The sequence below is a fragment of the Lichenostomus cassidix genome, chromosome 1Aa, assembly GCF_008360975.1.
Source record: "Lichenostomus cassidix isolate B80296 chromosome 1Aa, HeHo_3.0, whole genome shotgun sequence".
Classification (NCBI taxonomy): Eukaryota; Metazoa; Chordata; class Aves; order Passeriformes; family Meliphagidae; genus Lichenostomus; species Lichenostomus cassidix.
Window position 1 is genome coordinate 48,683,157 of NC_139480.1, and position 27,788 is coordinate 48,710,944.

At 51.0% G+C, this 27,788-nt stretch overlaps 2 protein-coding genes and 1 non-coding gene across 4 annotated transcripts; 2 read left to right on the forward strand and 1 right to left on the reverse strand.

The window, feature by feature from the left end:
* Positions 1-1,477: 1,477 nt before the first annotated feature.
* SYNGR1 (synaptogyrin 1) lies at positions 1,478-18,109 on the reverse strand. 2 transcript variants are annotated; one of them, XM_085048728.1, is made up of 4 exons: positions 17,875-18,105; positions 7,134-7,371; positions 6,140-6,285; positions 1,478-3,584 (listed from the first exon to the last, which is right to left on the reverse strand). In XM_085048728.1, exons 1-4 carry the CDS (start codon positions 17,971-17,973, stop codon positions 3,366-3,368), a joined length of 702 nt encoding a protein of 233 aa, XP_084904854.1. In that variant the 5' UTR covers positions 17,974-18,105; the 3' UTR covers positions 1,478-3,365. The 2 variants fall into 2 exon arrangements, with proteins under 2 accessions (XP_084904854.1, XP_084904855.1); XM_085048729.1 differs by having other exon boundaries at positions 3,441-4,831; positions 17,875-18,109.
* A 2,339-nt stretch (positions 18,110-20,448) lies between these two features.
* Positions 20,449-27,075, forward strand: RPL3 (ribosomal protein L3). The gene is made up of 10 exons (XM_085048730.1): positions 20,449-20,539; positions 21,492-21,684; positions 21,961-22,129; positions 23,007-23,142; positions 24,077-24,263; positions 24,640-24,800; positions 25,063-25,164; positions 25,637-25,732; positions 26,213-26,332; positions 26,966-27,075. Exons 1-10 carry the CDS (start codon positions 20,537-20,539, stop codon positions 27,008-27,010), a joined length of 1,212 nt encoding a protein of 403 aa, XP_084904856.1. The 5' UTR covers positions 20,449-20,536; the 3' UTR covers positions 27,011-27,075.
* On the forward strand, positions 24,377-24,469 carry LOC146443744 (small nucleolar RNA U83B). The gene has a single exon (XR_014849399.1). It is a non-coding gene; the product is annotated as a small nucleolar RNA U83B (small nucleolar RNA).
* Positions 27,076-27,788: the final 713 nt, after the last annotated feature.

Below are 27,788 nucleotides of genomic sequence, written 5' to 3' on the forward strand. Positions count from 1 at the left end.
CTTCCACAAAACAGTCTCTCACCTGGGGGCTTCATTAGATGACATCAAGGGGCCATTGCTCCCTACAGGGGATGCATAATCCTCTGTAATCTGAACAAATGGGGGGAGAAGACAGCCGCCTTATTATTTCGCTTACACAGCCGTCCCTCTGATCTCCTAATCTCTAGAGTGGGACTGATCTCACCCACACTTAGAATGTAAAAGGACATGTTCCAGTCAGCTGCTCAGATCTCACCTATGATCACCAGAAATAGGCAGCACCTTATCTGAAGCACTTAAGCTAAGATAACCAGCCATTTGGGTAGGTCTGTATGTCTCATCAACTGCAGAACCAGCCAAATGCCACTGGAAGTTGCATTTTGCATTGTAAAGGGCTACACGCCAACAAGGAGAGTCCCACTTCCAGGTCTGTCACCCCACTGCAAAGGCTGAAAGCACATGAACCCAATCAGTATGTTTTCTCCCATGAGCAAAAGCAAGAAGTTGTCCAAGTGTCTACTGTTATAGTGTCCCCTGTCACATTAATGCCTTTCTTATGACACAAAGCAAGGAGAACAACAGAGAGATGGGAAGTAACTCAAGATGAAGCCACCTGGCTCATGTCTCACTGAAGTGCTGGTTTTGAGGGGGAGGTTCATTCCTGCCTCAAGCACACCTAGGCCCATCAGCTGGTTACATGAGGAAAGCAAGCCAAAGAGGATAAAGAAAAGCTTGCTCATTAGTCAGCCCCAAATGGTGTTCAGCCACCTACATAACTCTGATGGGAGAAGGGGCATGCAAGATGCTCCTGCACCACACCCCAAAAGAGAGCCCCAGGTAGACCCCCCACATACTGTCTGTACCTCTCCTTATGTGCCTGGTCACTCACAGAGAAGGGACCTCCAAAAAGTACAACACATTTTTGTGCTGAGGGCTGGTTATTTATAGCCTCCTCCTCCTCTTGGTTCCCTCCCCCCACCCCAAATGAAAGCATGAAGGATGACACAGATGAGTCTGGGTGAGTACAACTGATTTCTCTCCTCCTCCACCTCGTCATTCATTCGTTCTTCTCCCCTGGTGGGAGACAGACTAGAGGGTGCTCCCTCCACATCCAGTCACAACAAACCTCTCTCAAAAAAGTAAACCTGTCCCAAGCCTAAATATTAGGCTGAGCCTACAGAAAATGAAGCTCGAGGGGCTTCCTTCCAAAAAGCACCCCTCCTATTTACAGTATTGCATTCACTCATAGCCACAGAGCAAGGGACGTGTGCCCAGTCGTTCCTGCTGCGTCCTTAGAGCTACCTGATCCCTCCCTCCTGTCCACCCCAGTGGGTAACCACCAGCAAGGTGGGACAAACCTGGGGAGGACAAGCCATGGGGACAGCCACCTGCAGCACAAGAGTGCTGGTAGGAACAGGGAGAAACAGTGCCTGTATACACTGGAGAACACTGCTCCACTTCACTCTGCAGGCTGCTGCTCTACAGTTTATCCCTTCCCTATCTTTGTGGGGCACTGGGAGGAGGGAAGGACTGGTAACCTTGGTGTCCTCCAGATGAGAAGTTCACACAGCCACAGGCCAGACCTGTGTCCCATTCTCCCCACTCCTAAGGGTGCTACGAGGAATAGGCTGGATGTGCAGTGCGGGCACCTACAGATTTTGGATCTGCTCCTGATCTCTGCTACTAGGAGCAGTATTGCATCAAGCAGGGTGGCTGTCTGGGGGATGGAGCTCCTCACTGCTGCAAGGTAAACCCTGCTTCTTGTGCTCTGAGAGATGTCTGTGCCCGGGAGAATTGTCTACATAGCTATTGCTGAATTATTTCTGTTTAGGGGAAATCTGGGAATCTGTCTTCACCCACAGACCTAACTTCTAACCTGGAACAGAGAGTGAGCTTCCACAGTTGTGTCTTGGAGCAAAACCATGAAGGGTGTGGAATGATACCCATATGAGCTCTATCTAAGAGTCACTGCTGCCACCTAGGCGAGGCTTCAAAGTCTGAGATGCTGCAGAAGAGCACTAAGGTACGGTCTGTGGCAAGTACAGAAAGATCAGCTTTCAGACAACTCAGTCTGGCCCCTCCCAATTCTCTGCACACCAAGACCTCCTCCCCATCTGAGTGGGGGAGCTGTGCAGGGCAGGACCCTTCCCCACTTGGCTGCACCCCTGTGCAAGAGCCAGATGCATGCTGGCCATCCCAGCAGCAGTATTTCTTTCTAAGTGGGGTCCTGCTCCATTCCTGTGTGCTACAAAGATGGTGTCAGCAAGAGGCTTTGCACTACTGTAAAGGAACAGAGCAACAGAGGAAGGTTCAGCAGGACCTGAGGAGCAAAACTGTCTTTCTTCTCCTCCCACCCTGGGTGAAATGACGAAGCTCTGCTCTCCCCATCGAACCAGACCAGCTGGGGTTGAAGGCTTTCAGGGATCTCTAGAAGATTACCTCCTCAATCCTTCCTCTCACAGGCACTGTATCTGGGCCCAGAGACTGGGCATGGCTCCTCTCCTGCCTCACCAAACACTGGTCTGAGAAGAGCAGTGACTAGCAGGACATACAGGCAAGGGGATTCAGCTCCACCTCAGTCCAAGGGGGCCAAGGAAAGAGTGAATCTCAGGGCATTACCACTCTGCTCTGCTCAGTCTCTCGTTGTAACCTACAGATGTGCCTGTGATTTCTGATTGTACCTGCAAATCTTCCTTTTTCCCTTCCCATTTTCTCTCCTTGTGCTCACCCCCCTCCCCAATACCACTTATCCCAAACCTTCTAAAAATAAAACACCCCTCCCTCACTAGCATGTGGCAGGGAAAAGCCCCCATCTTTACACGGAGGATGCTGTTCCTTCTGTCCTCCAGGCCTCTCCTCACACTCTGGTAAGCTGACTCCAACGCTATTCCCCTCCCTGAGCCACCAGGTGCTCCAGACCAATTTGGATGCTCCCGCATCTACTCCAACCTTTAGTGATACCATCTCCTCTAAGAAGGTCCCCAGTCCCTCTCATTTTTTCCATTCTGCCTCCAACACCCTTTCCCCTGCCCTGCCAGTGCCATAGCTCCTCTCCTGTCCACCAGACAGACTCTGCCCTCTGCAGCAAGGCAGGAGGGAGAGGAGGAAAAGGAGGACCTTCCTGTCAAAATGCAGATTTTGGAAAAATTTGGTTCTGGCAGGTAGCTTGGTGGGAGAGAAGAAAGGTGATGGGGAAACCTTTTTTCCTTATTTTTTTTTTCCTTTTTTAAAAACAATAAATAAAAACAGATGACCCAGAAGGCTGGAGCATAGCTGAGAGCCACCTCTTGTACCACTATGCACGTGTCTTGTTTGTGCCTCGGCTTTCTGCCGGCAGTGGGAAAGGGGGCAGAAGGGAAAGGGGAAGGGAAAGGGGCATCGGTGGCTCAGTAGTTCTGCGTTTGGTACCCCTGTGTCTCGGTGTCGAAAGCATCTGCTGGAGGGGGCTGCTGGTACGTCCCCACCGCATCTGTAGCATCCTCCTCGTTCGTGTAGGGAGCATAAGGCATGCCGGAGTCCTGGCTTGGGTCCATGTAGTCCTGGGAGAAGAGGGCCGAATCGGCACCCAGCTGGAAACGCTGATACGCCAGGAATGCCTGGCCCGCCTTTAAGGGAGGAGGTGGAGGGAAGAGATGGGAAGCAGAGAGGGGAGGGAAGAGGAAAAAAGAGGGGGAACGTACCGAAAAAGAGAAACAAACAAAAGTGGGGTTAGTAGTGGTTACGGATTAGTGTGCGAGGCCCGCCTGGCAGACCGCCGGTGAAACACCCCAAGAGCATGGAAATCCAGACTGTTCCACAGAAAGCACGAGCCCACCAGGAGAGAGGAGGACTGGGCAGATATGGCTGCGAGTCCAGCTGGCTGTGTGCAGCCTGCCAAGGCTCCCAGCTCTCTCTGGGATGTGCAGGGCACCTCCTGTCTGGCACTGGGGTTTCACCAACATCGCACGGGCCGCAGAGGCTCAGTTGGCATGGGATTATCCCAGTCAGCCCCTCCTGGCTGTGGGAAGGCAATATGCCTTGGCAACACCACACAGGGCTTGGCTGCTGGGCTGCAGGTACCAGCAGCCATTTGGCTCATAAAGGCTGATGAGAGCAGGATTTGACTCTGAGTACTGAGGTAGAGATCACCACCTGTAACCCTTCACCAGTCAACATCCGCAAGGCGTAGCACAGACCTCGGAAAGAAGCAGCAGGAAGCAAGGCAGCTGCTTCCCAGACCAGGGGATGGTTAGCAAGCAGACTTCTGTCTCCTGCCTCAGGCACTGCAGGCAGGGCACCTTTTGGTGGACTGGGGGAGCCTGGGCACAGGGTTCAGCAGGCATGGCTCATTGTCCCAGAGCATCCCTGAGAGAGGTGAGCAGTCTAGCAGGTGATGGGGGAGAGGTTTTTCGGGAATGAGGTCTGGGAAGAAATGGACGAGGTAAAATGGTGGGGGCAGAGGACATCTCCTGTCTGAAGTATTAGGTCTGAGCAGTCATCAAAAAAAGGCACAGTGAGTGTTACACAGCATTAGTATGGGTGAGGGAGAGAAGGGAGCAGAAGAGGAGAAGAAATTGCCAGCTCCAATTCTCCAGAGGGAGATGCCCCATTCTGTGGACAACTGCACACCAATCAATAGTCCATATCTTCCCATCCCATGTCCTGCAGTGACCACAAACTCATAGTCAGGGCATTGGAACCAGTTCTGCTCAGTGACCTCCTCCAGCTGCATCCTTCCACCCCTTGCCCCAAATTCTGCCATCAGCAAGGGGCACTAAGGCAGCAAGGATGGGGAGTTAGGGAACAGGGTATTGTATTCCTCCTGAAAATTAATGTCTTTGAGTCTCCGGAAAGCCAGAAATGCGAGGGAGCCCTGTGAGGAGAGAGAGGGGTGTGGGAAGGACAATCAGTAAGGTAGAGCAAACCAGAGTGTTTGATTGAAATAAAAACAAACCCCAAGGAACCAAGGGAAGAGGACACCTGTGCATGAGAGAGGATCACTGCAGGTGATGGCACCTCCAAAAGTGTCCTGAGGGACCCCTTGCAGAAGCCTTGCTCCTTGTCACACTTTCTCCTGGAGCCTGCAAGGGGCTTTTGGCAGCACTCGAGTGCAGGACACAGCTCATGAAGGGAACACACACACTGCTGTCCCTTGATCCTGCCTGGTGTCACCGTGGTGAGGGTGCTGACAGCACAACCCTTTGCAGATCCCTTCCCTCTGACAGCTCCCTGGTCTTATGGCACCTTTCCTATCTGGCCCCTGCCCAACATCAAGGCCTGTAGGAAGAGGAGAAGATAAAGCCACAACGGCTTATGCTTGGAGACAGGGTTAAAACGCTTTCCTGCTTGGCACTATCCTGTCACTTCAGAAAAAAATCACTTGTGCTTGGTGCTTTCAGAGGCAGAAGGAAGTCATCAGGGATATTTAGATTGCACACTACAGTTTTTCCAGGAAACTAGCAATAAAGAACTGCTGGGGAAAGGGCAGTCTTAAGACAGCACCATCACCTTCCTAAGAGGTGACCCAGTGAGATGGCACTCCAGTGGTGGGTGCAGACAGAATGCAGAAGAACAATGATGCCAGCTTGCATGACAGGAGCAAAGCTGTGAGGGAGATGGGTGCAACCCCTGGCCTGGAGATCCCTTCTCTGCTTAGTGTCTGTAAGGTGAAAATGCTGTTGAAGTCCTCTGACACACAGGAAAAATGGTTAACAAGCTGTCCAGAGAGGTGGGGGATGCCCCAGTCCTGGCAACATTCAAAGTCAGATTGAACTGGGCTCTGAGCCACCTGACCTAGCTGAAGATGTCCCTGCTCTTTGCAGGAGGGTTGGACTAGATGGCCTTTAAAGGTCCCTTCCAACTCAGATTGTTGTATGATTCTGTGATAATGGTGGTTGGGGAGCTGGCTTGTCCAATATCTGCCAAGAACACTCCTTACTGGGATATGGGACTCTCTTTCCCACTGTGCTTATTAGTGCTCTAAAACCTTCTTCCACATAAGTTTTTGAGTCCCTGTTTCTCAAGTTTACTTCCCAAACACCTACTCTCCGGCTTTTCCTTCTCAGAAGCCATGTGAACTGAGATCCCAGAGGGAATTACTCTTACCCAGTCACTTTTCATTCCCCACAAGATAATACAGGACAGAGGACATTTGATCCAACATCATGGCTGCAGTACTCACCCAGGTAAAGATGGAGAAGAATGAGAACGTGATGGCTGCTCGGGCTGCATCCCCTCCCTCATTCAGTGGGTTGTCCTCTTCTTTCGAAGCTTGCCACTGGTTGGTCAGAAAGCAGAAGCCAACGAACCAGAGGAATGCCCAAAAGGCTGGGATGGACCACGTCCAGCATGCCAAAGGGAAGGACAGAGACATCAAGAAGATATGCGTGAGCTTAACATACACGTATCTCATTTCTCTGGAAATTTCAGCCCTCTGAGACCCATCACTATGTTGCAGACTGAGCAAAACTGACTGCTCAGCCAGTCTGAGCCCAAGTGAGCTGGCAGGCTCCCTGACAGCAAATTGTCAAGGTGACAATAGGTGTCTGCAAAAAGCACCTCAGGAGAGTTCATTTGCTTGTGTTTGGATTGATCACAGGACTTGCATTTGGCCTTGGGAGGGAGCCTGAAGGGCTTCCAGTACTAGAGCAATCACCTGGGCTCTATGAAACAGCCACTGCTTCACAATCCTGTCCTGCAAGGACAAGTAAAGAGCAATTCTTTCCATGGGAGCTGCAGAAGAGTGGGAAGCAGCTAGTCTGCAGTTGCACAGAGACCAGCTTGTGCTCAGGACAGAACAGCTCAGGGACTCGCATCAAGGAAGGACTGAAGGATCACTAACATGATGTGCCCCCAGAAAAGGGGTGAAGGTAGGACGTTCTCACCCTCTCTGCCAGGCACAGGCAGACACCTGGCAGTGTGTGAAATGGGCATTCCTAAGCAGCAGCAAAACAGGGCACAATCCTTCCCCTTCTCTTGTCAGCTGTTGATGGGACTGCTAGGCAAGGGGCTAACTGTGAAAGAACTTGCAAGCCCACAGTCCTTAGCAAATTGAGGTGCTTCACCTGATCCTGCCCTCACCCCGCTCCTGGCCCCTTTGACACACTCTAGGGAGAGCCTGACATGGAGCAGTTTGCCCGAATGGCCAACTATGGCCAAATGGCCAGGAAGCTCACCCGAGACTCCGATGTCCGAGAGCACTGCCTTCTTGCGGTCCTTGACGCTGCTGATCTGCGGGAAGTAGGCATCCAGAGCCAGGTAAAGAAGGCAGCTGAGGAAGGCGAGGACACCCACGGTAATGCCATAGTTGCAGGCATTGTGATTGCGGTTGAAAATGCAGTGCTCTTCCACCTCGTCCACGCGGTTCACGTACCCTTCATTGACAATGGAGCCAAACACCACGATGGAGAACACCTGGTGGGGAGGGAGGCCAGAGACATGTCAGGGCAAACCCTATCTCTCTGGAGCAGCACAAAGGAGCAGAGCTCTGCAGGGCACAGACACCCTTCACCAGCACCTCTCTGCTCTGCTGAGCTCCCGCCCTGCTGCCTTGCCTGGGCTGTAGCCACAGGGAATTTACTGGGGACATGGTCTCATTTTATTTCTGAGGATTAACTTAAAATAGGACATTTTTAGATTGAACCTTTTTATCCATCTGACCTAAAGCAATGCAAAGCGGTTGCAGTCTGGAGTAAGGGTGGCTTCTCACAGACACACAGGGAGGTCTGGAGTGGAGATATGGAGTGTAAATTGGGGTATGGTTTTGGTGCTGCATACAATGGCTTCAAGTAGTGGAAATCCTCTTAGTCAGCACTTATTCTCCCACTCACTCCTTTCCCTTCAAGAGATTAATTGTTTCTTCCACGCATCTGTTCACTGATTTTATCTATCAAGCTACTACACTCTTTTCCCCATCCACCCTCCCACAATCCACAGCCCTGCTTGCACTGCAGCTCCATCCTGCTGGGCTTCCATTCTCCCCATCTCCCCATATTACACACCTCTCTCCACCAGTTTTCCATCATCCCAGTCCATGACACCACCTATCCTTCTGCCCACTCACCCATATGCCAACATCCTCCAGCCTTCCCCACAGATTTTAGGGGCCAAACATCCCTACTCCACTTGTCAGGACCACTGTGAGTGCTCCCTATTTGTCATCACTCCTGCTGCTGCATGTTATTTTAAATCAGGCAGAATTAAGGATGAGTCCAGGTAGAAATGCCCTAATCCGCAGTTGCTGGTCTAATCTTTGCTCATGGGCTTAGCCTTTGTCGCCTGCCACAAGGCTGTCCCTCTTTGACACAGCAGGTTCACCAAAGCAGAGAGCTATTTACAGCAGTCCCAGCCCTGCATCTCAAATAAGCAGCTTCCCCTTCCCCACAGAAGAAAGAGGGGAGTATTAAGGCAGCATGTACAGATTTTTCTTTGTGGGGCACCTGGAGACCTACAGTAGGAACAGCCAACTGGAGGCTGCCTGAAAGAGCCTCAGGGAGATGGGGAATGGGACCTCAAGCATATGAAGTGCCCTAGGACATCACCAGGGTACTCTGCCAGCCTGGGAGATGTCTGCACAACAAGACCTTGCACCCTTGGAGCCACCACCCCATCCCCAAGAAGAAGGAGCACACAAGAAGGCCAAGTCTCCTGCAGGAAGTGGTTCTAGGTCTGAGTGTTTGCTAGGTCAGGACCCAATACCACTTAACCAAGCAAGCACCAGAAGACAACCCAGAAAGCAGAGAAGCAGCTTTGTGAGTGCAGGGAAAATTGATTAATGCCAACCCAACATACCACCAATCATCAGTGGGGTTAGATATCTGAGATTCACAGCACAGACCTTTGCTGCTTGGCCTGTGCCATCAAGAGCCACAGGAAAAACCTTACTCACAGTCCCCCAACAGCCCAGGGGTAGATACTCAACACCAACAATGTTTCACCTGCCAAACTCTAGCAAATATCCACTGACACCAATATTATTTTTTCACCTCAAGACTCATAATTGGGTCACACTTGGCTTGCTGAAACTGGGCGTATCACACTAGAGCAAACTAAAAAAAGCTGGAAGCTGGTGTTCCTAAGCGTAGGAACTGTATGGGTTCTCTGAAAATCAGAAGAGCTTCTTAAGCTTAGAAGTAAAATAACCGATTTGTCCTCCTCCTTCTTGTAAATGAAGATTGATCATATTTTGCAGAAATTGCCTGTGAAAATTAAATAAGAATCTCTTCTGCTAGAAGCAAAGGTTTAGTCCTTGAAAATTCAGCCTGAATTGTTTGCAAAGCAGGAAAATTGCAGACAATTACAGCCAGGCTCTTTCAGTGGGATGCCTCACCTTCACCACAGGCTGGGCTGACAGGTCTGCCCAGGATCATTGGCAATAACACCCCGTTCCTCTGACTGGAGGAAGAGCTGACAAATTCCTGAAGTGACATCCCAATGAGAGGCTGTGACCAGCAGTGATTCTGACACCTGAAGTACCAACCTCCATATATTGAGCTTACAAAGTGGGTGCCCTGTTTTCTGCAGCATTAGACAGAAAGCTTATCTTCTCTTTGGAAGATGAGGAACAGCCTCAAAAGTGGCATAGTCTGGTGTTCAGTTTTGGTTTAGGACTCAAAACTGTTAAGATGTTGATTCCCTGAGTCAGATAAACCCTTGCAGTGAGCTGTATTGTGAGTCTCTGCTTACTCATTCGGGATGAATGAACTTCTGTAATGGTATCTCCCTAGAGACACATCTGTGGAGATATATCCTGATACACATCTTCTCTCTGCTCTTAGCTTTGGGTTTGCTGCTGGGCTGGACAGAATAATTTCATTTTGCATTTGCTCTTTCATACCTTTATATGCTGGCACATCATAAAGGCACAGCTCAGAGTCACAAGACCAGAGGAACATCTCCCTCTCCCTAATTTTCAGGCAGAGATGGCATTCCTGACTTCCTTTCTCCTTTTGCGGTCAGTGAAGATGCCAAACTTCTCTCCTATGAAGAGAAACCTGTTTCACAGCCTGGAGGTGTCCAAGGTATGATTTACAGGCAAGCATCTGATTTCAGATGATCTTCGGAGTTTTCTGGGGAGATTCCATTAAGCATGTTCTCACTTGTGAGCAGAATAAGACACTGTGGATGCTTATCTTCTGTCTGTGTCCTGAAACAGCCACCCCAGAGTACTCTTTGTGCTTAGGAAAGCTTTCTATGGACCAAAGCACAGTAGCTTAAGAGATGTCTCCTTCTCTGTTTTTTTCTCACCGTTGGCATTAGCTCTGATCCATGCTCCACTCCCTGGCACTGCAGAAAGGGCAAAAGGAGGGCTTGTTCCCTTTGCCAGCCTGTCACCACCCTGATGGCACAGCAGAACACTGTGAGGACCCACTGAGCACAGAAGCCTCGAGCTGGGCTGGATTACACTGACTGGGCAAGAATGGGCAGGCTCAAACCAGAGATTCCAGGCAGAGCTGGACAGCAAAAGAGGCAATTGTTGTTGTTGCTGCTGCTGCTGCTGCTGCTGCTGCCAGACAACATCCCGTTTTATTCCCATGATGTCCATACCCAGAAACTGTTGTGATAAAATTTTCTTTAAAAAAAAAATCATAGTTATGAGAGCTTAGATCTTGCAGCCTTTAGGAGAAACTTCGTCCATGCACACTTCATCCATGGCAGCTATTCCTTGTTGGTAAGGAAGCAGCTGGGTGGAAGCTCACTGACGTGGCAAGTCATCTTAGAAAGAGCAAATGTATTTTATTTCCTTGATTTCACAATCCATGCCCTGCAAAGATGATCCAAGCAGCAGGTGCAGCATGAATGACTACCTAGATTATAAAGAAAGCACCAAGTTTTCAAGAATGAAGTGTTTATGTTCCTGCTCCCATCACATCTGCAGCACTTGTAAAGAAATGCCAGTGACCAGCAGCACTGGCACGAGCCTCTTACTGCTCTGTGATTCTGCTGCTTTAGTCTTCTTCCCCTATTTGGCACAGCAAATCCTTCCTGCACAAAGTCTTGCCTACGGCTACTGATAAAATGGCCCAAAATACACATCCAGCTGCAAAGAGGAGGCAAGGAGAGGATGGCAGAGATCTTCTCCTGACTGAGCACCAAGATGCAGGCAAGTGGCTTGTCCACAGCCTAACAGGAGGCCTCCCAAGGCTCCCAAATGCAGCCCATCCTTCCACTCTGCAGAGGGAGATCACTAGCCACTTTCTTACGCTGGAAGAAAAACCAGCCAGCCATCCCCAGCTTTGTGCACTTGAGAAACCTAATTTCTTCAGCAAGACTGCTTAAGTCAATTAACAGGACTTGAAGTAACTAGATTTTTAGGTTCAGAGGGTTTCTGTAAGCCTCCAAGAGCAACATCAGTTGGGCAGGTGTGCAGCCTGGCTGGAGGTACACATTTAATAAGCAGCAATACATTTGGCTACACTCAAAAAAAGGTCAGAAAACAGCACTTGGAGAAGATCTGACCAACTCAGCCCTGCTGCTGGGACCCAGCTTTGCTCCACTTCACCACTCCTTAAACACCACATCCACATAGGGTATTTCAATCATTTTCCTCGATTCCTGTTCTCATCCAAGAGCTTCGAAGACACCAAGTGCAGCCCAGAGCCAGGTGCATTGCAAAGCTGACAGAGGCAGAGCACAGTGCCAAAAGACGCAGCAAAATGAACTTAATGCTTAGCACTGCAGGGAGGAGATGGAGAAGCTGAGAATTTTCCTCTCCTTATTTCTCAAGGGGCTCATGCTGACCATTATAAGCATGTAAGGGCTTATTACAGTGAGAAAAGTGCAAAACAGGCAAAATTCCGCGTCCTGCCACAAAATACCTGTTTTTTGCTCTTGGTAAAATGGGTGATCTGATTTTGCCAAAGGTGGGAGATGAGAAGAGAGGCTCTTCAGTCCCTCCCCACTGCAGGCTCAGCCCTGCAGAAAGCCAGGCAAAGCCTCCTGAGCATCACGTGAGGCAGTTTCCACCATGCTGCCCATCCCTGGCCGTGCATCAGATGCTCCTGAGCATCATGTGATGGATGCAAAGCACAGCCAGCCTCTGGCAGTGCACTAGGATTTTCCTGCACCTCATCCCAGGACTTTGTCATGCTGCCTTCCTGACTTCATCCCCAAGATCCCCATGATGGCTGTGGTGGGGAGGAGGCTGAAGAGGGTTTCTGCCAAGCTGCCTTATTTTGCTCGCTGCAATAGCCTCCAGTCACAGCCTCTGTCGCACTGCGTGCTGCCTCTCCCTCTCACACACCCCCTTTTTTATTCTGTTATAGAGAGGAAATAGTTTGATGACATAATATTCCTCGTGGGACTTCAAATCAAATCCCCCTCAGGCAGAATGAAGCCATAACCTCTTCTGAATCTAATCTGGTAATGACCAGAAATAAATCTGTTTAAAAAGGAAAGCAAGAGCAGGAGATGGTGCAAATGATAAACTGGCAGAGATGATCTGGCTTTCATTTTTATTCAGCCACTTGCAAATGGAGTCTCTGGAAAGCTTTGGAGTGCCCTGCACAGACATGGATGATTATTATTACTATTGTCATTAAATCTACTTGTATTTAGTTCATTTTGAAGAAAACATATGCAGCTTTTGAGATGCATAGGACTGGTAGCTTGGAAACAGGCAGCCTCTATTTATTCCCCCTAGCCAGCACCACGCAGGCAGCAAGCAACTCCTGCCCACAGTCTCGACAGTGTCTGAGCCTTGTGCAGGTGCTGGAGAGGGCCAGCCTCCCTGGACCACATTTCCCTGAACGTGGGACAGGGGAACAGCATGGATATACCAGCACCTCCCTCCCAGCTCACCCTCCCTGGCCATCAGCCACATGGCAGCAGCTCCCCAGCCAGGTCTGAGCCGGAGCAGGTGACTGAAGGGAGAAAGGCTCTGCATCCCTAATTCCTGCCATGGGATCTGGGACATATTTCCTGGCCAGCCAGCTTTTTTTTTCCACACATGGTTTGGCAGCTGACTGCCTGGCCATTAACCCTTCTGCCTCCCACCAGACCTGTGTCCAGGTCTCACACACTTCCCATGGTTAAACAGCATCTTCTGTCCCACCACTACTGGTGACAACCCTCCACAAGCACATGGCCATGGTGGTATCCAGGTCCTTCTGTTTGTTCTAGATGGTCCCTACATCACTGTGCCACCACTCAGCAAAGTGACCACCCAAAAGCTCCATCTTTTTCCAAGAGGAAGAGTTCAGTTTTCTTTCTAGCAACACATCTCCCCCTCCTTGGCTTGGCTGTGCCAGCAGAGAACTGCACCCCCTGCCACCCGCAGTGCCTGCTCTTCTCGCAGCCACGTGAGTCCTTTCTGTTGCCTTGTTTTGCCACAAATATTTGTCTTAGCCATGTCCCACCACCATGCAGTTCCTCTACTTCACCCCTGTGTGCCTCTCATGTTTTGAAACAGCAGATTACATGTGGTTGTCTTTTTTGCTTGTGTTTCTGACTGTCTTTGGTCCCTATGTGCTACTTCTCAAATTTTTATCTGGAAATGCCCTAATGAGACATTTGTTTCTGCTCCAAGATCCTTCCTGGAAATACTACGCTGGAAACAACACAACCTGCTGTATCCAACCTGACTCACTGTGCAACACATCTGTTGTTCATTTTCTGACATGGCCTTTCACCCAATCCCACTGACAACAAACCCCCAAAAGCCTTTTTGAAGCCAGCCTTGTCAAGGGCATCCCACAAAGAACTGTCCATAGGGCTTGACTGAAAGCACATGCTTTGAACTGCTGTGTTTCTTTCATCTGCACCAAGGCACCTTGCAAGCACACAGCCAGTGAGTGTGGTGGCTGCAGCAAAAATGGGGTGGAGGAGAAGAGGCAGAAAGCATGAGCTATGGGCCAGGAACATGGGGAATGTCTCATACATTAACTTGGGACAGAAAGAAGGTAGGAGTCCAGTTGCAGCTGATTTTAGACTAACAAGGCCTCCAGGCTCTCAGGCTCAGTTTAACCACCACTGCAAGCCCACACTGCATGTCCTTGGGAAGAGACAAGTGGTGTAGTAAGCCAATCATGAGTGTGGCAAGCCAGGGACCTACTGGCAAGGCAGGACATGGGGCTCTCTGCCATGGTGTGGCTTGTTCCCATCCTCCAGCTTGCAGGCGCCAGCCTGTCATGGGGAAGCCAGGAATGTGGATCCTGTCCTTCACCTCCCTTGTCTGCTCAGCTGGAGCTGCTTGGGATGTGCTGTGCCTGTAGGCAGAGGGGACAGTAGTTCCTGTTCTGACAGCTCAAATTTTCTGGATGCTCCTATCAGCCAGAGGACATGGTGGCAACAGCAGCAGGTGATGGAAAAGGAGATGGAGTGCCTCTCCTCACTGAACCTCCCTTTGGAGAGGCAATGACCGTGGCGTCGGAGGGGGACTCAGCACCTCAATCTGTGTGACAGGTTTTAATGGGCTGCTTTGTCTGTGCAGCTCTGGTTGGAAATACTCTTACTCAAGCCCACATCCAAGTAAGCTGGGCCTGCTTCCAAAACCAGGGTTACTTTTGCCTTGTTAGGCTTTTATATCGAGCAGCTCTTCAGTTTCTCCAGCAAGCAGGTTTTCAAGCAGACAGGAGTACCTGGAACAACCTGTTTCAATTAGCATTTTACTTATTTATGGCGTCAGCACTACATTCAAAGCCTGTGGGTTGCAAAGGAGCCACCCAGCTCCCCTGCACCGGCTGTGGAGAGCACTGCAGGTCAGGGCACAACGGGAACAGGTAGGGATGTGCTCACACTCACCTGCTTTATTTCAGGAACAATCCTGGAGCTGTGCAGCTCCAGCTTGGTATGGGTCACCCAGCTCCACTAGCTCCAGCTTCTGGGTCACCTAAACATCCAAACCTGACATGGGCACCCCACAGAGCCACCACTGATCACCAGCATGCACACCAGGCAACCTTTCTGTCACAGCGACACTCACTCTGCTGTGCCTGACCTCCAAAGCACCCATGAAACCTGAGCTGCCTCACAACACTGTTGTGGTGGACAGATGTTCCAGAATTGCTAAACTCTTTCCATAGTTTAGCATTCTCCTTGTCAAATTTCTCCTATCTCCTCTTCAGCAAGGAGCAACATAAATAATCTTCGGTCATTCCATCTGTTCCTGATCCTGCAGTTCTCCCTGGAGATTGGCCACCACCTCACCTGGGCAGCAAACTCCCTGGGCAGGAGCCAGTTTTGGTGCCTGTTGATAAAAAGCCATATGCACCTCTGTGCCATCATGAAGTCTGCTAAAAGGCAGCGTGACCCAAGCACAAGGTCACTGCCTAAGGAAGCGATCATGAGAATTTCTGCTCTCAGTGAAAGCTCATCATGTGAAACGGGCCAGAAGGAGCCTCCAGCTTGCCCTGGGGAGACAATGGACCATTCATGCCATGAGAAGGATATAGGCAAATGAGATCTCAGGAGATGGCAGGCAAAATACTTTCAGTGTGTGCAAGAGTATGTGAAAGGAAGGACTCTCAGAGAGACCACAAGGAGGGAGAGCCCTTGGCCACCAGAAGAGTTTGGCTCATAGAGTCTGGCACTAGAAAGTCTCAGTATGGATGCAGTCACAGTTTATAAATACCCAGGGGAAAACACCAGGGACAGAAAAGCACGATTTAAACTGAAGGGCAAAAGATCACAAGAGCAAACGGATAGCAAACACTTTTATAGTGGAAAGCCTCTGACCACTGGAACCACAGAATCCTCTACCAGAGGAAGTCAGGAGGGAAGAAAACCATGAAGTAGTCTTTTTTCAGCAAAGCTCAACCAATTTATGGAAGGGGCCATAAAGGGTCTGATGCTTGTGACAGCCTGAGAGAGGACCTCACTGCTCACAAGGACCCTTTTGGTCTCAAGTTTAAAAAAAAGACCAAAAACTACCACTAAATATTTGGGGTGAGCTTTTGGTTCTCCTGCTTTGTTAAAGGAGAGATGCTCAGGAGGACAGACAACACCAAGCTAGTGGAAAAGCAGGAGAAGGAAGGCAAAGCCTTGCACCACGATGGCCATGCCACCCTCCCTTGCTGAACTGCTGACCTGGAGCACCTCCAGCTTCTGCAAAAGGACTTTAATTTCCAGTGCCAAGTGAAGTGCCTGGGGTAAATCCCATCCTGTCCTCTGTCAAGGTCACACGGGCAGGGAGAAATTGCTTGGGGTCCCAAGGAGATCCCACTCCCCAGCAAGTGCTTCTCACCAGGAGCGACCTTGCAGGGCATAGAAATGAGCTCAGCAAGCAAGCCAACAGTGTCTGAGATACTCTGAAGCAGATTAGGTGCCTAATTAAAAAACAAACGTATTTCTTGTTCTCTCTCCCTCACCTGACGCTTCTGAGAAGCCAAAATCCTGCAGTGTTTGGATGGAGTGGGAAAAAAACCACCAGACTGAGAGGCAGATAGAGAAAGATGAAATTCTGCCACAGAGATTAGCAACGGGAGAGCCTTTGTAGGTCATGTCACGTCCATCATCCCTGGGCACACGGGCTGGCTCCACTCCAGCCTCTCAGGGGCGGGGGGCACGCGTATCCCCTCTCCTGGCATCCAGCAGCAGCCCTGGCGCAGCCAACCCGCTCCCAGCGTGATGTGCTGCACTGTAAACAAGCTCAGGCAGATGGACAGACAGACAGAATGCCCGCATTAATCAAGTCCTCAGCTGTTTTGGGGCTCTCCGGCCACCCTCCGAGTCACCCGGAGGGGACGTCACGCACCCACCCGGCTGGCAGGACAAGAACAGCCTCACCACCACCACCAGCAGCAAGCCAGGCCACCTTCTCTTTTCCTCGTTTCCACCACCTGGCACTGCTTTTATTTTATTTTCCCAAAGCCAGCCTGCCGCTTTGCCTCCCAGCTCCCATGCGCATGTGTCTCCCCTGCTCTCTCTCCCTGCCCTCCCTTCTCTGCTCCCGGCTGAGACCTCAATCTCTTCCCCGCCAGCTTGCTGCTGCAGCTCTCGCTGCCTTAATCCCAATGACCTTCTTGCACAAACGCGCCAGCCCCACGGGCAGCCATGGGATCAGCGTCACGGGAAGAGGGAGAGACCTTCCCCTGACACCCCTGTTAGACTCCTCTTTGCCCTCGCCCCCTTTCCCACACATTACAGAGAGGAAAACATTACAGGGAAAGAATGTTGGGGGGCTGAGAGGATAAGGGTAAAACAGAGCAACATCCAGCCCCCACAGCCCAGCACGGCCTGAGCCCAGCACCCCCTGACCCCCAGGGAAGCAATTCCAGGACTGCAGCATCCCCGCTCCCGGGTTCTCCCTGTCACCCACATCCTGCTGCCTCCCTGCACCCACCAAAACACACAGGCATGGAAGAGTGAGAAGACACTCCACCCTTGGAAACCACCAGAGATGGAGACAGGGTCATGGTCCAACCTGACTCCCCTTCCCACCGAAGAAACCCCAAACCAGACTGCTCTCACCCCACATGGGCCTATACCCACATGAACATATATATATGGAGATTTATACATACAGAGATATACAAACCCAGAGACAGATCCCTATATGCAAACATACCCGCATGTATATATATATAACAGAGATACAGCCAAAAATGCTATGGAATCTGGTACATATCTGTGTGTGTATGGATCAGGCTGTGTGGAGACACACTGATGGACACACGCACATTTTACATGAGGATACATGCACATACACACACATATTAAAGCATATAACAATAAATATGGAACACATAACAGCACATGACGATAAAAACATGTAACACCATCTAACGCTATGTAACACACAGCACAATGATTTTACACATGTATATACATGTGTGTGTGTATAGATGCAGGAGTGCAGGAAGGTCGGGCCGGTGGCGGCCGCCCGCCCTGAGGGAACCCCGCGCCCCCCGCAGCCCGCCGGGTCGCCCCCCGCCCCGCTGCCGGTGTCGGTGTCTGCCGGTGCCTCCCCCGGGGCCTTACCCAGGAGACGAACCGCAGGATGGTCTGCGGCTGCCGGATGAAGGCCTGCGGGTCGAAGGCGCCGCCGGCTTTCCCCGCTCCGAAGGCGCCCCCGTCCATGGCGGCGCGGGGGTGGGCGGGAGGCAGGCGGGGGGCTCGGCGGGCGGTGCCGGGCTGCGCCGAGCCGAGCCGGGCTGCGCCGAGCCGCGCCGAGCCGAGCCGTGCCTGGCAGCCCGGCGGCGACGAGCCGCGCGCGCCCGCCCACGGGGACGCGCCGCGCCGGGAGCGCGCACCCACCCCTTCCCCCCGCCCCGCCGCCGCCGCCGCTGCCCGCCGCACATGGCGGGACAAGTGTGGGGCCGGGCCCCGGGCGGGATCCGGGGGGTTCCAGGGGTGCGGGGGCTGCGGGGCGGGTGAACACCTCCCGGTGGGAAGGCAGCCCACCCCAGACCCCTGGGGGAGGATGGGGGCGATGCCACTGCTGGTTTCTGCCAGCCCCCCGCCCGCCCACACGCCCCGCTCGGCCCCAGAGAGGCCGCAGCTCGGGCTCTGTGCAGTCCTGGGCTCCTCAATACTAGACAAGGAGCTATCGCAGAGGGTCCCGCAGAGGCCACAAAGATGGTTGGGGTCTGGAGCATCTCGTAGGAGGAGAAACTGCGTGAGCTGGGCCTTGTTTCATCCAGAGGAGACTGAGAGGGGAATCTCATTAATGCGTATAAATATCTCAGAGGTGGGTGGATGGTGCTAGACGCTTTTCAGCGGTGCCCAGCAGAGCGATGGCTATAAGCTGAAGCACAAGAAGTTCCACTTCAACGTGGGGAAGAGCTTCTTTACATTCAAGGCGGCAGAGCACTGAACAGGCTGCCCGTGGAGTCTCCCTCTCTGGGGACACGCAAAACCCACCTGCATGCGTTCCTGTGTCACTTGCTCTGGGTGTCCCTGCCAAAGGACTAGGTGATCCCCAGAGGTCACTCCCAACCCTAACAATTCTGCCATTCTGTGATGCTGCCCCACACAGGCTCCCACAGAGCCAAAGGCTGGGCCCTTGGGAGCAGCACATTGTCCCAGAGGCTGGCTCCCCCAGCAGATCCTGCCCCTGGACAGAGATGCTGGGTGAGCCTCAAAATCACACTGCACTGAAGGCTGGGGCTCATTTCCAACATCCCTCACCCTACACGCACTGTGTCCCTGGGAAGGGGCAGGAAAAGGGCCTTTGTGAACATGGGGAGTCCAGGTTTTGGGGAGATCCCCTGACTAGAGGAGGCAGAGAGTGTAAGATACACACCTTGCACTCCAGAGGCTGCAGCCTTGAGAGTACCTTGGGCTTCTCCATTGCCCACATTACCACCATGGCCACCAGCACAGCCAGGAAGGGATGTGTGGGGAGAAGCCTTCCAGGCTTAGGGGCAATTCCAGCTCCTTGGCCCATGCCTTTTGTGCAGAGCAGCTGCATACCAGTGGTCTGCTGGCTGCTGCAGAGTCCCTGATAATCTGTATAAACAGGACTGAAATGGAAAGCAAGCCCTTGGGTTCTGACATGGTTCCCTAAGCTCAGCAGTGGAAGCCAAAAATGTACAAGAGATAAAGGCAAGTATATGGGGGAGATAGAAGAGCATTTAAAGCCAACCCGTGGGCACCCATTAGGAGCTGAACCTCAAAAAGTGAGCAGCCATCCCTCACCTTTTGTGGGGCTCCTTTTGAGAGGCAGGTTGGAGATAGAAGATGGACATTCCTCCATCAGAAACAGCCACAGAATCCTAGAATGGTTTGGGTTGGAAGTGACACCAAAGGTTATCTAGCCCAAACCCCCCTGCAATAAACAGGGATATCTTCAACTAAATCAGCCTCCTCAGAGCCCTGTGCAAGCTGACCTTGAATCTTTCCAGGGATGAAGCATCCCTCTTTTAGGAGGGATGAGCTGCAGTGCCAGCACAGCTGGATCCTTAGCTCTCCAGTTCACACTGGGATCATCCCTGGCTGCAGGAATCTTCCCACAGTGTTGTGTCAAACACATCCTTGTCCAAGCCCCAGGAGATCCTGAAGGCAAGCTCCTGGTACCCCATGTGTGGGAGGCTCCAGACCACCTAGCTCTGCGTTCCACTGATACTATTGCCTTGGGTTTGCATCCCCTTCCATACCACATGCCATGGTGGATTAAGGCTCATGTTCATTATAATAACACAGATGAAATTTCATGAAATTCAATGAAATTTTGACATTCCGCTTCGTTTCATGAAAGGAAAACTCATGGAATGAAATGTCAAAATTTCATTAAATTAAGCGAAATTTTGAAAGTTCACGGAATGAAATTAACGAAATGAAACGATATTCCATTAAATGGAACTTGATGAAATGAAGCTTGATGAAATGCATTTTCATTGAATGAAATGTCAAAATGAAGCTGATGAAGTTCCACAGAATGAAACCGAACGGAACGGACTGAAATGAGCATTATCCGCTCTGCCCCGTGCCCGTGCGCACCCAAACTCCCCACCAGCCCCTCCTGCATATCGTTTATTCGCGCATGGCTGCCCGCGCACCTTTATGGCCGCGCTCGCCACCCGTAGCGCCGCGCGCTCCACCGCCCCGCCGCCCCGCCCACCTTCTCGCGAGACCTGGGGCGGGGCGCTTATAAAGGCTGCGCGCGGCTCCGGCGGCCCTTCCGGCCCGGCGCGCGGACAAGATGGTGGGTGGTGCGGCCTCGGGGCCTGCCGCGCATCCCGCGGCCATCGCCGCCATCCCGGCCCCGGCCGCCGCGCCGCCCCGCGCCCGCCAACCTCGGCACCTGCGGGGCGACGTGCGGGGCTCATTTCGGGGCGCGGGCGAGGCGTTGCCGCGGGGAGAGCGGGCGGGCCTGTGCGGTGCGCGGCGGGGCGCGGGGTGTGGAGGGCGCGGATGGCTGTGGGGACATTTGGGGCACCTTTGTCTAGGAAGGGGGATGGCTTTTCTCTAGAGATGGCTTTAAACTTCGCTTAGGGTAATCCGTGCCGAGTAGTTTCGGGTTTTTTGTTAAATGTTGATTTTTAATTCCGTGCATAGCTGCACAGTATTTTTAATTAATTTGGATGTAATATCAGATGGGTAAATCTTTGGCTGAGCGTTCTCCGGAGGGAACCCAGTCTTCACATGGCTCTCAGGTTGCATAGGGAGGCTGTAGGGGTAATACTCGAGAACACCTTTGAACCTTTAGAAAAATATATTGCGCTTTCACCCAGGGTGGCTGACTCAGAGGTGGGTGTCGAAGTGCTGGTTTACTGCAGTTTTGTAGACTGAAATTGTTTCTGTAATACTTATTTTGGTACTGATTCATTGAAAGATGTGAAATTGCCTGTGCCGCGTTTTCAGACTTGTGGGGTGGGCTGAAATTCTGGTGGCACGCTGTGGCCAAATTACAGTTTCTGTGGTTCCCCAGCTAGAGGGGGATTTGGTGTCATCTTAAAATTAACTTCGAAGGGAAGGGGTGTTAACGACATGTGGGAAGTATGTAATTGGGGCGTGGGGATTACATTCCTGTAACACAGAATCCAGAAGCCCTACAGCTGGGAATTTTTAAGGCAAGGAGAGAGTTGCCATTGGCCCTCAAAACGGTGCAAGCAAGTCACTGTAGCGAGCACTAAGTGTGGGTTTTCTCTCCGCAGTCTCACCGCAAGTTCTCGGCCCCGAGGCACGGCTCCCTGGGCTTCCTGCCCCGCAAGCGCAGCAGCAGGCACAGGGGCAAGGTCAAGAGCTTCCCCAAAGATGACCCCAGAAAGCCTGTCCATCTCACTGCCTTCCTGGGGTACAAAGCTGGCATGACCCACATTGTGCGGGAAGTTGACAGACCTGGATCCAGTATGTATTAATGTTCCTCTTAATGGAGAAGGTGGGTTTGTTTGGGAATGGTGCCAGGTGGCCTGTTCAGTAGCAGCTCTGGATGTTAGTCCTAGCTTGACTTAACCCTGTTCCAAGTAGGTGGTGTATTTCTGCTGTAACTGGCTGGTTTGGTTTAGCTGTAAGGTCACAGGCTACTTGTAGTGGCTCTTCTGGGTGGAGGGCATCAGTCCATTGCTTTCAGTGTTTAAGAGTTGCTGCTGGAATTAATGGTGCTGTATTTCTGTTTTCATCCAGAGGTGAACAAGAAGGAGGTGGTGGAGGCAGTCACTATAATAGAGACTCCTCCCATGGTCATTGTGGGCATCGTGGGATACGTGCAGACTCCTCGTGGTCTCCGTAGCTTCAAGACCATCTTTGCTGAGCACATCAGCGATGAGTGCAAGCGCCGCTTCTACAAGAACTGGTGAGGGAGCAGGGCCTTTGCTGGTCTCAGGCCGTGGTTTGTACTTCTACTGCTGGGTTGGAGACAATCCTAGCACAGCTTTTTGAGGCTTTTCAGCAGCTAGTGTTTAGCTTTGATGGCCTGGCTTAATAATGGGTTAGGCTGTAGGACTAGCTCCGTGGGCTGACAGCATGATTTTAGGTAGCACCCTTCTTGGTGTGGGTGTAGTGGCTTTGGGTTTGCCTGAGAGCTCCTTAACGGGCTGCACGTGATGATACTTCGACGGGCGGACATAAGGAAATCGCCTCTGGCGCTTGTTGTTGAGTGTCGAGTCCTGACTGCAGCCCTGTTTTCTCAGGAAAGGGGAAGACAAGTGTCACTTCTGGTTGCCGTTCCAGGCACTGTTGTTGTGATTGAAAGTGTGTGTTTGCCCGAGTGTGGCTCCAGCGTGTCTGGAGCTTCCAGCCTGTTTATGAACTTGGCAGGCTCAAAAGACGTCAGAGTGGAGCAATAAAGATCTCAAGGGTGTTTCAGTAACGACCTTGCTGTTGGGCACACAAGGGAGGGAAATTTTGGTATTTTGAAGCAGATCACAGTCATCTCACAATTGCTTTAAAGATCTGTTTTCTTTTCTGTTATTGTTTGACATCTCTTTACAGTCTTTTGTCTTCTGTAGTGTGAATGTTAATGCGCTTTGGAATTCATGGCAGCTCCGCTCAGCTGTGGCCGTTTTGCCACTGTCTGATGAGCTGCAGGCTCCGCTTGCCAGTGGAAAAGAGTTATTAGAAGCTGGCAATGAGCCAAAGCCAACTGAGGTGGCAGCTCCTTCCGCTCATCCCCACTTGCTGGGGATTGATGAAGGGCTTAGCCAAACCTTGTCTCTGCTCTGCTCCTGAAGGCACAAGTCCAAGAAGAAGGCATTCACCAAATACTGCAAGAAATGGCAAGATGAGGAGGGCAAAAAGCAGTTGGAGAAAGATTTCAATAGCATGAAGAAGTACTGCCAGGTTATTAGAGTCATGGCTCACACTCAGGTAAGTGCCTGTGGAACTCGGGTATGCTGGAAACAGCTGAGAGAGCAAGCTTGAAACTTGATCTGTTTCTGTAGGGAGATTTCTGCCTTGATGCTGACTATTCAGCATGTTACAAATTCATTCTCTAAGGAGCTGTGCTCTCAGGATGTTGGAGGAGCCTTGGCAACCACTGGCAGTCTTTTGAAGGAGTGTCCAGAAGAGACTGAGCTGTAGTAGGAACTTCTGAGTTGGCTCTAAGGGCAATAAAATGTCTAGTTGTGACATGGCTAATTTAACTAGAATTAATTTCCTATAGTAGACAGTAGGGGTGGTGTTGCAACTTCTATTGATTCTCTCACCAATTCCCTCTGTACTAAATATAGTCAAAGTAACTGTAAATATGTTCCAGCCCAAAGTGGCCTTCAGTGTGGCAGGCTTTATCAGTCAGAGAACAGTTTAGATTGGAAGGGACCTTGAAGATCATCCAGTTCCTACCCCTGCCATGGGCAAGGATACCTTCCACTAGATCAGGTTGCTCAGTCCCCTGTCCACTCTTGACTGTGAACAGTTGTAGGGGTGGAGCATCCGCAGCTTTTCTGGGCAACCTGTGCCAGTGACTCGTGACCCTCTTAAAAAAACCAACAAAACAAACCTTAAGTCAAATTTAAACTCACCCTCTTTCAGTTTAAAACTATTGCCTTATGTCTCTTGTCCTTCCTCAATGGAAGGACACTGGCTGATGGCTATGGGGTTAGAGATCTGTGTGCTGCTGTGGGAGACATACAACTTCCAGATAAAACGATTTGCAAACCACTGTACAGCCTTTCCCCTTACTGTAGAGCATTTTTTAAGTCCTGTATCTTGGAAAAGGGAGAAAAACAGATTGGGCCAGGACTAAAAGGATACTGGGCATTTCAGAGAGCAGGAGCTGAGTGTCACACTTGGTGTGTTCTAGATGCGTTTGCTCCCCCTGAGACAGAAGAAGTCTCACCTGATGGAGATCCAGGTGAACGGTGGCACTGTTGCTGAGAAAGTGGATTGGGCCCGGGAGAAGCTGGAACAGCAGGTGCCTGTGTCAACAGTCTTTGGCCAGGATGAGATGATCGATGTCATTGGAGTCACCAAGGGCAAGGGATATAAAGGTAAGCACATGGAAATCCTTCTCTTTGCGATAAGATAGTTTTTAATGAAATCCTAGCCTTGAGTTTTCAAAAGTGTGTGCCAAGAGCTGGGTAGGTAAATCCATACTGCTGTCACAGTTCAATGATGAGACCATGGAATGAGCGCTGGGCACAGCGCCTGACATCCGTGAGGAGTCATTCCATGCTGCCTTCCTTCTGAGAACACAGCCCAGGGACAGCCAGGGAGAGAGCTTCACCAGGAAATGTTAATTCCTGGAATGCTGGGTCTGCACTTCCCTTCTGTTACCTGGAGACTGCAGCTTGAAAGGTGGCTTAAGCTGTGGTTGAAGAGTTTGGTGCCAAGTCATCTTGACAACACTGCTTTGGTCCCTTGCAGGTGTCACCAGCCGTTGGCACACCAAGAAGCTGCCGCGCAAGACTCACCGTGGCCTGCGCAAAGTGGCCTGCATTGGCGCCTGGCACCCTGCCCGAGTGGCCTTCTCCGTGGCCCGTGCGGGCCAGAAGGGCTACCACCATCGCACCGAGATCAACAAGAAGGTTGGTGCCTCTCAACTGCTGGGAAGGAGTGAGAGCTGGCTGATGTCACTTGCTCTGTGACAGTGAACAGAGTGGAGAGTTTTGCTTGGGGTGTTTTGCTCTGTTAGAACGTTGTCTTGGGGATAGTGGTTGTGGTCCATTATGTTGGGTAACTAAAATTCTTGTGTTTTCAAAGCGCAACAGACTGTTTCCTCCGAGCCTGTGTAGACTTCTTTGCATTTTATCTACCTTTTGCTAAGTAGAATTTTTTTTACATTTTTAGATTTACAAGATTGGGCAAGGTTACCAAATCAAGGATGGAAAGCTGATCAAAAACAATGCCTCAACTGATTATGACTTGTCTGACAAGAGCATTAACCCTCTGGTAAGTTGCTGCAGCTCTGTGCCAAGGGTCTGCTTGTGAGCTGCAATCCTAAGGCAAATGGGTCTGGTGTAAGTCACAAAATGATTGAATGAAGAGCTCTCAGCTGCTGTTTGCAGGTGGTGGTGTTTAGTCAGGCTCAGCATTGACTTGTGGAACTTGCAAACTAAATTTATGTGGCAGTATTACAGAGAGATGTTACAAACCTTGAATGGTACTTGTAAATTTACAAGGAATAACTTGCGAAGAAGAGCTTTTGCTGTTTTGTCAGCCTCTTCTGCTGTTCTTAACAAAGGCCATACAGCACCTAGTAAATTGCTACATCAAGAAAATTGACCAGTGAAAGGTAATACTGGAAACAGGATTTCAGTGGATTTTGGAATGGCCTAGGCCCAGAAATGGTGTGGGATCTGTAGGCAGATGTGATCCCTGGTCCTGCTTGGTACAGAATACTGACTGTTGTCTCCTTGCTCAGGGAGGCTTTGTCCACTACGGTGAGGTGACCAATGACTTCATCATGGTGAAGGGCTGTGTTGTGGGGACCAAGAAGAGGGTCCTAACCCTGCGCAAGGTGAGTAGTGCAACCTGCTGTCACATGGGCTGGAACAGTTCAGGGGAGCTGTGCTGCCTCTGATGTGAGTGTTTGCTGCTCTGGGGAATCATGGGGCTTGCTAGAAAGAAAAGCATCACACACAAACTTACCTCATAGCAATGGTTTTGGGAGGGCATGAGGTCATTTCTGCAAGTAACTCAGTCCAGGATTGTCTGTAGTGACTGGCATGGTTTAGGCTTGAGAATTCTTGTGACCATAAGGGCACTGGCTGGCAGAGTGGTGCTCACGTGCTGCTGGGAGCTGACCAGTCTGCAGCCTTGGAGGCCAAAGGTGCAGGATAGATGGCTTATTATCAAGTGTTCTTGCACATCGTAGCAGCTGCAGTCTGAGGTCAGAGTGAAGAGGAGGTAGCCAAGGAGGTGACAAGAAGTAGGCAGTGTACTGGAAGCTGAAAGGGCACTGCCACTGCTGCATACTCACCTGGCATCTCTCTTTCAGTCCCTCCTTGTGCAGACCAAGCGCCGAGCCCTGGAGAAGATTGACTTGAAGTTCATTGACACAACCTCCAAATTTGGTCATGGCCGCTTCCAGACAGCTGAGGAGAAGAAGGCTTTCATGGTAAGGGCACTTCATGGCACCTTTGTGTATCACTGTGTTATCTTTGAGCTCACAGCAACTGATAGCTTGGCCTTTGGGATGTCATGTGGCCGAAGTTTCTGTGAAACACAGATTGTGGTAGCTTCAGTCTAGAGGCTTCCTCCTGCCAACTTGGTTATAACTGCAGGGAGCCTGGGGTCTCACTTCCCCTGTGACAGTTCTTGGTGTCCGAGGGATGTTGCCATGTTTGAGCACAAGTTGTTCAGTGATGAAACACGGAACAAGCACTGCTCCATCTCCTGCAAGAGCAGGTCGAGAGGAGGGTGCTCACTCGCAGTGGGTGGCATTCCCAGTTTGTCACTTGCTGGAGAAGGCAGCTGTGAGCGAGGCTGTGGTGGGATGTGAGCAGTGCCGCGCTTGGAGCTGAGCAGGAGCTTCCCCACCAGGTGGCACCAGGCGTGAGCAGCCCAGTGCGGCTGTGCCAGGCTCAGCTTCCCCAAAACCTCGATGTGGGGTGGGGCATGGGGTTTCCAGTGGGTTGCAACATGGAGGGCTTTTTTTGCCTTGATTTCTTTACAGTTTTTGTGATTGGGATATGATGTCTTTTGTGCAGACTGCTGTTTACATAGCTTGTTTTTTGTGACTTTTTTTCAGGGACCACTCAAGAAGGATCGCATTGCAAAAGAGGAGGCAGCCTAATGGGTGGAATGGTCCTGTGGCGTGTGTGCTCTCAGACCAAAAAATAAATATTTTAAAGAAATTAACTTTGCCTCTTGGTTTATACATTACGGTGTCGAGCGTGGTACTCTGATTACAGGTGTTCTATACGTGGGACAAACCAAAGAAGCAAGTAAAGCTCTAGTTCATGAGCATCCACCTTACAGCAGGGTTCCTCTTAAAAAAAAATGCTGTTATTGCTGGTTTTGGAGAGCAAAGATTGTGAGTCAGAGATTTCTCTGGTTGTGTGAAATAGTAAAGCAGCAGGGGCCCTAAATGTGTTTGCTGTTGCTGAGGACTCCACATACCAGTCCTTTGCTGTGTGGACAGAGAGCTTTGAGTCAAATGGGTTTTGAAATGTACCACTTCAGACAGTTCAAACAATTTTAAGTAGCTGGTGGATGCTGGTTGTTGCCATGGAAACTTCAGTTTCCATATGGCAGGGGCTGTAACCTGCATACGTGGCAAATGCAGTTTGTTGCTGTCCCTGAGAGCAGCAGAAAGCAGCAGGTATTCTGAAAAATTCAACCTCAGCAGGTGGCTGTTCCTGCATGCACATCCTCTCCCTGCTGAAAGGTGACAGGAAGCAGGCCTGGCTGGGTGGGGAGGAGTAGGATCTGCATCCCACTCTCTGAGGAGGAGGGAGAACTGTGAGTGCTGCTGGTGTTGTGTTACAGCCTGACTCAAAATACCCTGCTGGCTGCTGGGGAGATGGTTAGGTCTGTCCTTCACTGACCATAATTGGAGACACGGCAGCCAT

What these genes read in the sequence shown, in the direction of transcription:
- SYNGR1 (XM_085048728.1), bottom strand. Translation starts at nt 17,973, where the DNA reads ATGGACGGGGGCGCCTTCGGAGCGGGGAAAGCCGGCGGCGCCTTCGAC. An exon ending in CTCGGACATCGGAGTCTCGG is followed by an intron (nt 6,286 to 7,133) that starts GTGAGCTTCCTG and finishes GGTCCATCCCAG; the next exon opens with CCTTTTGGGCATTCCTCTGG. An exon ending in TCTTCTCCATCTTTACCTGG is followed by an intron (nt 3,585 to 6,139) that starts GTGAGTACTGCA and finishes CCTCCCTTAAAG; the next exon opens with GCGGGCCAGGCATTCCTGGC.
- RPL3 (XM_085048730.1), top strand. An exon ending in CGCCGCTTCTACAAGAACTG is followed by an intron (nt 22,130 to 23,006) that starts GTGAGGGAGCAG and finishes CTGCTCCTGAAG; the next exon opens with GCACAAGTCCAAGAAGAAGG. An exon ending in CAAGGGCAAGGGATATAAAG is followed by an intron (nt 24,264 to 24,639) that starts GTAAGCACATGG and finishes GGTCCCTTGCAG; the next exon opens with GTGTCACCAGCCGTTGGCAC.